The 12,697-nt window shown below is 37.6% G+C and overlaps 1 protein-coding gene and 1 long non-coding RNA gene across 4 annotated transcripts in view; both read right to left on the minus strand.

Moving 5' to 3' along the window:
• Positions 1–7,062, minus strand: part of zmp:0000001200 (dedicator of cytokinesis protein 9) — an 82,676-nt gene extending 75,614 nt beyond the window's left edge. For 2 of the 3 annotated variants that reach the window (XM_081603567.1, XM_081603583.1), the window contains exon 1: positions 6,728–7,062. In XM_081603567.1, coding sequence (XP_081459693.1) covers positions 6,728–6,844 — 117 coding nt within the window. In that variant the 5' untranslated portion in view covers positions 6,845–7,062. The remainder of the gene's footprint in view (positions 1–6,727) is intronic. The other variant, XM_008398581.3, reaches the window with a different exon arrangement.
• Positions 7,063–10,380: 3,318 nt separating this feature from the next.
• On the minus strand, positions 10,381–11,759 carry LOC145554209 (uncharacterized). The gene is made up of 3 exons (XR_014090246.1): positions 10,874–11,759; positions 10,660–10,760; positions 10,381–10,571 (listed from the first exon to the last, which is right to left on the minus strand). It is a non-coding gene; the product is annotated as an uncharacterized LOC145554209 (long non-coding RNA).
• Positions 11,760–12,697: the final 938 nt, after the last annotated feature.

Raw genomic sequence — 12,697 nt, forward strand, 5'->3', positions numbered from 1 at the left:
CTGATAAACACACCTCCATATCGTAGAAAGGTTTGAACAAAAAGACAATAACAAGACAACAACAGTGAGAAATACTGCATCCATCAAACGTCCTGCCTATGACCAAAAATTTATGATTCTAGTTTGACCGGCTGGTTGGAAACTTACACATTTCCACTCAGATCAAGGAGGACCAGCAACAGACTATAATGAATAAAGACCGATTTACTAAGGAAAGAAGAGGCAATGATGATCAAGTGTTCAGTATCAGAAGAAGTTTAAAACTGAAGTCATAGGAAGTACAACAGGTTTTTAAAAGAGGAAACAATGTTCTACAAACTGTATCTGCAATTCATGGAGGATGAGACGGGAAACCCATCTTATTTCAGAAGCAAGAGTGACTTGAGCAGACAGCAGGAAGCCAGATCAATTTACAGAGCAAATGACTTTGTGTTAACGTTCAGAGCTTTCCAATCTTTGTCAATGAAACAGCCAAGGAATAAGAAAATGCTCCAGCCTGTTGGACATCTCCATGATAAGGGAGGCTATATTTAGCATCTAAGAAGACACAGAGACTGTTGTAAGACTAGGCAATGCCAGCGGCACAAGACGCTAATAAAAATGTCAAATAAATTACAAATCCAGGCTTTAGAATTATTTTAGGTAGTGTAATGTAATAATGTACCGGTAATAGATCATTTGTGTTAGAGAAATGAATGAATAATTACATCTTTCTTTATAAATATTACGTGGTATGGTGTGATGGACTCTCACCCAATAACCACTGGAGATAGCCACCACCTCCCATATGACATTACAGATATATGAATGGTTAGACTAACTACATTTATTCCCCAGATGTGATGTATATTTTGAATAAATATTTCTTGGCATTTCCCCCCCCCCATACACATTGGCTTTTCTAATACAAATGTCATGCATTTTTATCTTAATAGGGAAATTGGTGTCTCTTTGTTATTAATGTTTTATTGTTGGCAATGACTCTCATTCAAAATAACATTTTGAAAACACTACCATTGCTATTTGGCTTCCTTTTTTTTTTTTTTTTACTGTTTTCATAACCTAACAAAACAAAACAATATTTTCAGAACATTTCTAGTTTTATTTGTACAAATATATTAGTGTACTCCAACCGGAAGCCGCAAGTCAGACCTTCTATGAAATCATGATTAATGCATCTCTATTCTATTTGTAGGCTAGTTGTGTTAAAATGTGACTCTTCTGTGAATTTCAACACTTATTCATCTCCAGCGAAGCTGAATTGGAAGACGCACAAAGCTAGAAATCTCCAAAACAGATAAAAAAAACATCTTGTGTTGCTGTGTTGGGAATTTTTTTTTTTTCATCCATCAAGCCTCATTCTCACTACATTTACGAGGCTCACACTGTTGCCTGCACTTTCACAGCATATAAGTTATGCAAGTTCTGGCGACTAACAGCTAATTGCATCACTCTCTCTCATAATGACACCCATCTGGTGTGGAGCTCGCTCTACTCAGCCACAGAGCAGGAACACGGATGGTTTTAGGATGTTACAATCAGGCAGGGAGGCAGTTCGACGTATTGATTACAATTATGTAAGAACCCCTCTAGTTATTTAATGCATTTTACACATGAAACAACTACTTTAAATTTGTCATACTACAGAGTAGTCAATACAATCATGAGTGCAGACGCTTAAAAGGTTGGCAAGGAAATTGTTTTATACACACAACATTGGTAACTTTAAAGGGTGATGAGACCATCCAAAGTCCCTGCAGTGCCCACTGAGAAAAAAAACAACTAATTCAAAGCTGATGAGAGCTGTTATGGTGCTAATAGTGCTCTTAGCAGGCCTGATGTGTGGACAAGCAGAGGGATGGTGTGGCTGAGGGCTCAGGCCTATTGCACCTCTCTCTGCTCTCCTCTCCAACAATAAACAATGAGGCTCTGACCCGCATGTGCCTTCACAAAAATGCACAAACTGTTAGGAGAAGGGTCGTATGCGGTAGCGCTGTGTGAAAACCAGATATAGAAGATTATTCGTGTATGTGAAAGCTTGTGCAACACTTGTGCTTCAAGCTGAAACATCATCGTCGTCTAAAGCCGAACAGACACAATCACTCCTTTATTAGCGTAAAACAGATCTTTCCAGTCCTGCTGTGGCATTCACATGCTTCATGGAGGAATTAATTACAAGCTGCGTAGACAGCAGCTTTGTTGCAAGTTACATTCTTAGTCAAGCTCAGGCGTTTCAGCAAATACTAAAACTCCATGAATAAATATACCACAATAGAATACGTTTCCAAGGATGAGCCTTTTAATTGGAATAAGATGGTAGTTATTTATTTAGGACTGCATACCTATTTAAGCTCTTTAACATTTGTTTTATTAAAATCATAAACTTTTATGCATAGATTTTAGGTGCTAAACAAATACACACTTGTTTATTATTTTTATTTAGTGCTCTTTACTCTGATACCCCTAAATAAGATCCAGTGCAACCAACTGTCTCCAGAAGCCACTTAAAAGTTAAACAAATTTCATCTCACCATTTAAAGTCAGTAGTAGGTAAAATTGTACTGTGAAGAGCTTAGAGGTTTGTTAGAGAACTTAAGTGAAAAACAGCATCGTAAAGACCAAGCTACACAGCGGAACGGTCAAGGATAAAGATTTGGAGAAGCTTCAGCATGGTTAGAGAAGTTGTGAAACAATATTCAAAGCCTTGAACAAGATGTCATCTCTAAAGAGAGAAAGATAAAACAATTGCAAACCTGGGAGGACAAGGCTATTCACCAAAACTAACTGGAAGGAGGAACTTTGAAGGAGATCATTAATCAGAGGAACTCCTGATAACTTTGGAGGAACTGCAAAGATCCATAGCTAAGGAGGGAGAACTGACAAGACAATTATTACTTGTGTGTTCTCTAGATCAGGGCTAAAGAGCATTAGACAAAATTCATGAGATAAAGAAAGTCATAAGAAGTCACATCTGCAGCACCAAAATTAAAGATAGCAAAAATGTGGAAGAAGGTACTCTGGAAAGAAAACTAACACTGGAATTTACCCTAAACATGCTACCCTCCAGTTAAACATGTTCACAGAAGTACCATGCTGAGGAGATTAGTTTCTTTAGCAGGGACAGAAAAGTTGGTTAGAGTTGACGGGAAGAGAAACTGAACAAAAAACTTTGAGGTTGTGGAGCTTCACCTTCCAGAAAGTAGCCAACCTTTCTAAAACTGAACGGTTTAGATACAAGTATATTTATCTGTTATAATCATCCAGTCAAATCAAGACATAATCTGCATCTCGGCTTGAAAAATGTTTACGTGTACTCTCCATCCAATCTGACTGAGACTGAGCTTTTCTGATTTTCAAAGGAACTAAAGACAAATGCATGCCACAAACAATGAATCATTCTCCATCCACTTCACAATTATGCTTCAAATAAAATTCTTATAAAATACAGTGAAATTTTTAACTGTGACAAGACAGGTATAAATACTTTTGAAAAATCTGCAGCTAAAGCACCTTTAAATTAAAAGTACTGGCCAGTTGTAAAGTATCTCCTTGTGTGTTCATCATCATTTTAACTTATGTGCTCCTGCTCACAAAACCACGTTTCTACAAGTTGCTCTAGGCCTCTGGAGGCATTTTGATTTCCCAACATGCATTCTTGTATCCAGTGTCGATCTCCTCCCTCAGGCGTCCCCTGGCTGCGCCCCAGAGTGAGAATGAATAAATAATATGAAGGTGTGGTTGGATGTCTGGGATCCTGACTCAGGATTCCATTTCCCTGACAAGAGAGCTTGGATGGTGTCTGTTTCGAGTTGCCTGGCAACTTTTTCCAAGAAAGCAGGAACAATCAGATAGAAAGGAGCACCAAACTCGGACACAACAAAAGGGGCCAGATCCACTTTCCTATGAATGAACCAAGAAGGAGGTGTGCTACAGGTGACCTGATGTTGGAAGTCAGAGAGGACAGACAAATAAGCCAATCATTTATCAGCACTACTAATGGCATTATATGACACAGAAGCCTCACAGCTACATTTGTAAATGGGTTATTTTTAATCTCAGCGCATCTGACATAGCAGCTTCAAACATGCAGACTGTGCAAGTGATCTATGAGATGACATGCAAATTTATGTGAGTTGTTAGAATTGATTATGTAACAAGTAATATTTTCATGACTGACTCGTCTTCGGCTATGGAGGTCCAAAAGTGACACAAACACAATTCAATCATTTCTTTAGTAATATACCATTAATTAGCTTTTAGAATTACTTAAATATACAACACATTTGATGGCAATTATTTTAATTTAAAAAAACAAATATAATTGTTTCAATGAAAGTGTTTATGAATGTGACTCCAAAATGTCTCTAAAGCAGTTTATCATTCAGCACTGCATGGCAAAGTCAGTGGGTGGGGCTAGTACTACTACTACTGTCAATATACCTGACCAGAAACTGACTAGTCAACGTACAGACGCTATGACTTGAATGGAACTCTGTGTAACTTGCTGTGAACTTTGGCATAGTAAAAGCAGAAAAACTGTGAACAAAAAATTTTTTTTGCTTGTCTTAGTTGCTTACATCATGTCAGGACAGGTAAACAGTAAAAAAATATTACCACTTCCTGTCAGAGCATCAGATTCCTTCCCTGGAGCTTATATATATATATATATATATATATATATATATATATATATATATATATACACACCTCTTGTACCTCTTATCATGGAAAAATAATATATAATAACATAATTTATATTGCTATTTTCACCCTGTGGTTTGTACTATAAAGTATCTATTTTTCACTTAGCTTAACCAATTCTGATTCGTTTTTTCTTAAAAATCGTTGTATTGTCGCATTTTCCCATTCAAAACCTCAGGAGCGAAGCCGGTGAGGCAGCAGCGAGCTCAGCCTCACTTGCGATTGCGCAACCTCTCGCTAACTGCACTGGCTGCCATTCTATGGGAGCATGTTCGTCCTGTCTGTACGCCAGCAATAAAATGGCTAAAAACATTTAATATATGGTCTATATGGTCTTTCCATAATTTAGCTTATGTATATAATGTGCAGTGTTTTTTGACACTAACTGTGTGTGTATCGTGTTTTGTGTGCGGAGGAGAGATAAGAAACGGCAGAGAACAGACTCGAGGTGAGGCAGGCAGTTCTCTTGCCTCATGGCAGGGGGCGCTCATGATCCCAGATATTGTGACTGCACAACTGCAGAGTAAGACACAGTGAGCTAGCCATGGAGCTAGCCGCACAGTAAATAAGTAATGTACAGCGATATATTTGTTTTCTTCTCACTTCCGACGTCAACATGAAAGACTACATTTCTACACTTAAACAGTTTTCTAAAGTGGATTTTCAATTGAAGCATGAGATGATAACTAAAGGAAGATCAACACCGGAGCTGAAAGTTTTACTTCAAGACAGTTTGATGATTCTCAAACCGAGTAGAAAAAACATGCGGAGGATCGACATGGCTTTGGATGAACGGATATTTTTGTGCAGAATTAGCGGTGCATGAATTTCATTGATACGTAAAGATAAGACAGCAATAAGATGTTTTTGTTTAGTTTTTTAATTAAATGTGCGTTTTGTGGGCTACAGTTTATGTTTAAATAATTCAGTAAAGTAGAAGTGGTAGCTAATCTACCACAGCAATTATTTATTAATAAAACATTAAGCTTAAAACGTACTACAACAACAGACAGAATGATCTGTTCTGTGTGCAAAATTCTTGAATGTTTTTTGGTGTTAAATCCTAAAACATGAAGTGGCATTGTTGTCAGTTGCTATGGCAACGAGTCTGCGTAGCTTGGCGAATACAGATCACTTTGCTGTGGATCATAGCACGAAATTAATACATACATTTTTAAGTTTCACTGAGTTAATGCGCCTATGGATGACATGTAAAATATTAGTATTTTTGCCCCCCAGCGTTGTATGCATGTGCGAAATTTCCGTAGGTCCAATAACATGGATGGTGTCTAAGTCATAAGTCAGTGCCTCACCAGCAATGAACCTCACCGCACGTCAATATATATATATATATATATATATATATATATATATATAATTGATATATATATATATCAATTATATATATATATATAAAATTTTTTTATATAATTGATCAAAAATGCTTTCATATTTTATATGAAAACACGATACACGATTCGTGTAAATATGTATTTATTTGTGCTATTCTTTTACGTCATACATGCATACATAATTATTTAATGTCTTATTTATCTAATGACTTGTGGCACCTTTGGACTTCCACACACTACACTCCAGCTGGTGCACGAAAGTGAAGTTTTCCAACACCCACATTGTGCTTTAAATGTTCTTCATGAATTGAGTAGGAGCTGGATTTTTTTTTCGCCAGTACAGTGAGTCATGAAAGCTTTTTCTTTCTTTTTTTTCTTTTTTCTTTTTTTTTGGATGTATTCTTGAAATCTCTTTCTCTGGCATAGCAATCATCACTCATCCGCTCCAAAACAAGCTCTGCGGCTCTCTGGTGTATACATGTCAGGGTCATTTACTCATTGTAAGACCTATTGCATTTTTCCATGACAGCCCGCTCTCCCACCCAGCTGATCGCCCAGCCATTTCTTCAGCTGAGTTTGTGCGTAAAAGACAAATTCGCAGTTTTCCAATCCACACTGGCACCACAAGAGAAGAGGGGGGGGGGGAGGTGGAGGGGATTAAGGTGTGTACTTACGACCAACACAGACGTTCTCACCACCTCGGAGACACTTTGCCTGAGTTCAGCAGCGGTGCCTGGTTTACTCAGACCTCGTGTAAATTTCCTGGTCTCCGGGTGCGCTGGGGTGGCCATCCTTACGCACCGTCTCGCATCAGCGACCCATCCAATCCAGGCGTAACGATCATCGACGTTCAGAGGAAATCCATCCTCGGTTTGTCCGGGTCGATCCCCCCCAACTACAAGCGCGCACCACGAGTTTGAAGTTGGCTCATGTTGATGTGGAGTTCCCGCCCACTGATTCAGCTTTCCTCAAAACAAACCCCCTCAAGTTTTCCTACAGGTCAGCTCTGCCTTCCGCTGGAGCAGGATTTCATTGGACGTCCAGGACGTCAGAAAGGAGGATCTGCTCTTTACTCTGCAGCACCCCGCCCCTCCGGTGTAAAGGCCTTCCCACTGCTGGATGGGAACGCTGCCGTCAGTCCTGGACTTTAGACCACAGGCAGCAACAGGCGAGAGTTTGTGTATCCTGCTCAATATTTTTTTCATCACAAAAAAAGGGGGAAAATACCCAAAAGCTGTCTGCATTCTGTCATTCAGTATTTGTACTGCAGAAAAATTCCAGCGGTATTGAAAAGAATTAGGCTGACTTAAAATATCATGGAAAAGTATTAACTTTTTAAGTACCATAAACAATAAGAACTAAAATTAGGAATTATAGTGCAGTTCACTTAACAAAACAAAAATGTAGCAACTACCCAATTGGAGGCTTTGTATCAGACACTAACTTAAGTGTCGATAGCCATATTTTGCTACTGTGTTTCAAATTCTCTTTCAAAAATACTATGACTCAAAAGCAAATTAAATCAATTTAAACTCTCTAAATCAGCAATAGGCAACCTGTGGACATATTACCTCTATCTATCAAGAGCCACCATTTCTTTGGTTTCTTTTATCACTGATGTTAAGGCTCACAGCTAATTGAAACCCACAATTAATTTCCTTAGAAAATATAAAAATTGCTTAGAACAATTTTTGAAAATATGTTTTTAGCATAAATGTTATTTTGTACAAAAGGAGGTCCATGTAGTGGTGCAGTACTTGGTTGGCCCACACTAAGACAGTATCCATGTCCTGGATATGTCTGTGTAGTGGCTCTTGAACCTCTTACTCCACCTGCAGTCCACATCTTGTAAATCGCCCCTTGAATTGTTACCTGGGCTTTGCTTCACCGTCTGCTTAAAACTGCAGCAACCACTGCTGGTAGCATCTGTTTGTATTGCAATTTTCCCTGCCACCCAACTTTTCAGTAAGGCCACAGCAGTGTGTGAAAAGCCAGTTTCTACAGCAATTACATTTTATGGCTTATGAAGTATCAGCGACTGACGACTGGACAAACGTCAAGCCAGCATATCATTCGGATGTTTTTTTTAAGTAACAATGTAATATTTAAGTAGCCTGTTTAATATGTTTTATGAGGGGCCGTTTATGGCAAAAACTATGTTTTGTCTCTCACACACTAATAAAAATCTTACACACACACATAAAATACAAAAATTGCGCATACACACTATAAAATATCACACACATATATATTTTTCTCTCACGCATACACAAAATACAAAAATTGCACATATGCACGACTAAAATATCACACACATACAATTTTTCCCTCACACGCATACACAAACACAAAAATTGATCATACACACAACTAAAATATCACACATGCACAATTTTTCTCTCTTACACAAAATACTAAAATTGCGCACATACACTACTAAAATATTACACATGCAATTTTTTTTCTCACATGCATAAAAATAAGGCTAAGATTGCACATATAAACTAATAAAATATAGATTCATTTTTTTGTATGTGAGAGACTCAGTTTTGTATGTGTTAGAGACATTTTTGAAGGTGTGAGAGATATTTTTTGTGTGGGAGAGGGATTCAAGTTTTTGTATGTGTGACAGACATTTTTTTGTGTGAGAGTTGTCACGTCACGGAAGAGGCGGAGCATAATTTGGAGATCAGATCGCACATGCTTTGATACCACAGGGAAGTTAGCTTCAAGCTGGATATTGGAGCTCCATGGTGTAAGCGGCGTTTAGCTCAAGGTCATTATGAACGCTAATTTTGGCCAGCCATTCTATACCGCGTCCTCCTCAAGGGCTCGGAGGTTTACTTAGGGCTGTACTCCGGCTTTAGAGCCGAAGTCCCCTGACTTCGGCTCTAACGCCTTATAACCGGCGTTAGAGCCGGAGTAAGCGGCCCTACGTGAACTTTCAAGCGCTTGATGAGGGAGCGGTATAGAATGGCTGACCGAAATTAGTGTTCATAAATCAGATTAATCTTGAGCTAAATGCCGTTTATGCCGTGGAGCTAAAATATTCAACTTGAAGCTAACTTCACTGTGGTATCAACCCATGCGCGATCTGATCTCCAAATTATGCCCCGCCTCTTCCGTGACAACTGTCACACATACAAAAACCGAGTCCCTCTCACACATACAAAAAATTGTTTCTCACATACAAAAATGTAGTCCCTCTCACACATACAAGAAACGTCTCGCATACAAAAAATGTCTCACACATACAAAACTGAGTCTCTCACAAACAAAAATAATGAGTCCATATTTTATTAGTTTATATGTGCAATCTTAGTCTTATGTATGCGTGCGAGAAAAGAAATTGTTTGCGTGTGTGATATTTTAGTAGTGTATGTGTGCAATTTTTGTATTGTGTATGCGTGTGAAAAAAATTGTATGGGTGTGAGAAAAATTGTATGCGTGTGAGAGAAAAATGGTATGCGTGTATCATATTTAGTAGTGTGTAATTTTTGTATTTTGTGTGTGAGTTTTTAGTACTGTGTGAGAGACAAAACAGTTTTTGTCCTAAACGGCACCTCATAATATTTTTGATTAAACTTCCAAAGGTTTTCTTTGTTGAGAAATTCAATTTTCAAAATTTGAATTTTGAAAATTGAAGATTATTGCTGTAGCCATAATCGTCAAAATTATTATTTAAAAAAACTTTAAAATACTTTTCTGTGTGTAATGACTATGAATTTCACTTTTTACACAAATGTCTAAAATGATTAAAGGGTCCAAGTATATTATATAGCTATTATATAGTATACAGCTCCTCCCAAGTAAAAAAAGTATGCTTTAGTATAGAAAATTTTAAGATACTTTAGCATACTTTGATTGATGTACTTAAACTGTACTACTTTGGAACAACTTTGTTGTGCTTAGTATACTTTAGTACTATTTAAATAGTATTAAATTACAACTTTTAGTATACTTTAGTATACTCAACGTACTTTTTTGGAACAACTTAAAGTTGTACTTAGTGTGCTTTAAGTATAATTTTTGATGTAGTATTCAAGAGAAATATTCAAAAAATATTCCATGTTGAGTGTACTAATTCTATCATAGAATTACATTAAAAATATACTTTTTATATATTTTTACTATACTACTAATATATTAGTAATGTATTTAGATTACACTTAATTTTTGTTTTTAATTTACTGCTATTGCTAATAAAGTACAATTTTAATTACTCATAAGTCTTTATTCATACATTACATGCATAACTATACTACAGTGCTTACATTGTTTTAGGCTACAATTACATGGAAAGATTAATTACACAAGACGCCCAAGGTAATTCAAATATTTTGTTTTATTACCAACATTTTAAAATTGTCCAATTTTACTCACAACTTTAGGAACTTTAAATAAATTATTAGTTTACACATCAAAAGTGAACACATGAACATGAAAATTTAAGTGTGACAAAACATGAAAGTGAGGATCAACGACAGAACATTCCCATTCACTGCACCTTACAGAAACCTACAAAAAAGAATAGAGCAATTAAACAGACAAAGCATTTGTATTTTAAATGAGACGGAAAAATGGCAAATAAAAAAATTAAACTTACAATTTTAAAGACGTTTTGTACTCGCTGTGAAAGTGACATCATCAGAACTGAGGATGATTGGGACAGGATGCCTGGGGTGGAAAAACATTTCTGGGTGTCTTCTTTGCCCGTTTATGTTAGAAGTAGAAAAAAATAGTCAGCAATGTCATAGAATCAGTGAATGTTGGCATTAACTATGAATTTGTTTAAATGTGGACTTAAGTAGACAAACTACCTTAAAATCTTTCCATCCATGATCTGAACACACTGATCCTTGCAGGGTGTTGAGGGGGCTGCTGGTGCCCATCTCCAGCAGCCATCAGATGAGAGGCAGGGTTCACCCTGGACAGATCACCAGTCCATCACAGGGCCATTAATTAGCTGAGTTCCTCTATCTTAAATCCAATGGTTGTGCCAGGAAGATAAAATCCCTCTACCAAATGCGTGTTCAATAAAAAAAATCCTAAACTAGGAAGGAGAGGTTACCAGCACATAACTTCCATCAGGCATCTTCAGCATGCCTGTCCCTATCTGCATCCTTGTCAATGTCCATGATGAGTTCCTCACTTACCAGGAAGACAAAATCCTAAACTAGGAAGGAGAGGTTACCAGCACATCACTTCCATCAGGCATCTTCAGCATGCCTGTCCCTATCTGCATCCTTGTCAATGTCCATGATGAGTTCCTTACTTACCAGGAAGACAAAATCCTAAACTAGGAAGGAGAGGTTACCAGCACATCAATTCCATCAGGCATCTTCAACATGCCTGTCCCTATCTGCGTCCTTGTAAATGTCCATGACGAGTTCCTCAAACTTAAATCCAATGATCGTACTTGAAAGATAAAATCCCTTTGAAAAATGCATGGTGATTTAAAAAATCCTTTACTAGGAAGGAGAGGTTACGAGCACATCACTTCCTTCAGGCATCTTCAGCATGCCTGTCCCTATCTGCGTCCTTGTAAATGTCCTTGATGAGTTCCTCAAACTTAAATCCAATGATCGTACTTGAAAGATAAATTCCCTTTGAAAAATGCATGGTGATTAAAAAAAATCCTAAACTAGGAAGGAGAGGTTACCAGCAAATCACTTCCATCAGGCATCTTCAGCATGCCTGTCCCTATCTGCGTCCTTGAAAATGTCCATGATGAGTTCCTCAAACTTAAATCCAACGATCGTACTTGAAAGATAAAATCCCTAAAAATGCATGGTGATTAAAAAAATCCTGAACTAGGAAGGAAGGTTACCAGCACATCACTTCATCAGGCATCTTCAGCATGCCTGTCCCTATCTGCGTCCTTGTAAATGTCCATGATGAGTTCCTCAAACTTAAATCCAACGATCGTACTTGAAAGATAAAATCCTTCTGAAAAATGCATGGTGATTAAAAAAATCCTAAACTAGGAAGGAGAGGTTACCAGCACATCACTTCCATCAGGCATCTTCAGCATGCCTGTCCCTATCTGCGTCCTTGTAAATGTCCATGATGAGTTCCTCAAACTTAAATCCAATGATCGTCTGAAGATAAAATCCCTTGAAAAATGCATGGTGATTAAAAAAATCCTAAACTAGGAAGGAGAGGTTACCAGCACATCACTTCCATCAGGCATCTTCAGCATGCCTGTCCCTATCTGCGTCCTTGAAATGTCCATGATGAGTTCCTCAAACTTAAATCCAACGATCGTACTTGAAGATAAAATCCCTTTGAAAAATGCATGGTGATTAAAAAATCCAAACTAGGAAGGAGAGGTTACCAGCACATCACTCCATCAGGCATCTTCAGCATGCCTGTCCCTATCTGCGTCCTTGAAATGTCCATGATGAGTTCCTCAAACTTAAATCCAACGATCGTACTTGAAAGATAAAATCCTTAAAAATGCATGGTGATTAAAAAATCCTAAACTAGGAAGGAGAGGTTACCAGCACATCACTTCCATCAGGCATCTTCAGCATGCCTGTCCCTATCTGCGTCCTTGTAAATGTCCATGATGAGTTCCTCAAACTTAAATCCAATGATCGTACTTGAAAGATAAAATCCTTTTGAAAAATGCATGGTGATTA

The sequence above is a fragment of the Poecilia reticulata genome, chromosome 2, assembly GCF_904066995.2.
Source record: "Poecilia reticulata chromosome 2, P_reticulata-male-v2, whole genome shotgun sequence".
Lineage (NCBI taxonomy): Eukaryota > Metazoa > Chordata > Actinopteri > Cyprinodontiformes > Poeciliidae > Poecilia > Poecilia reticulata.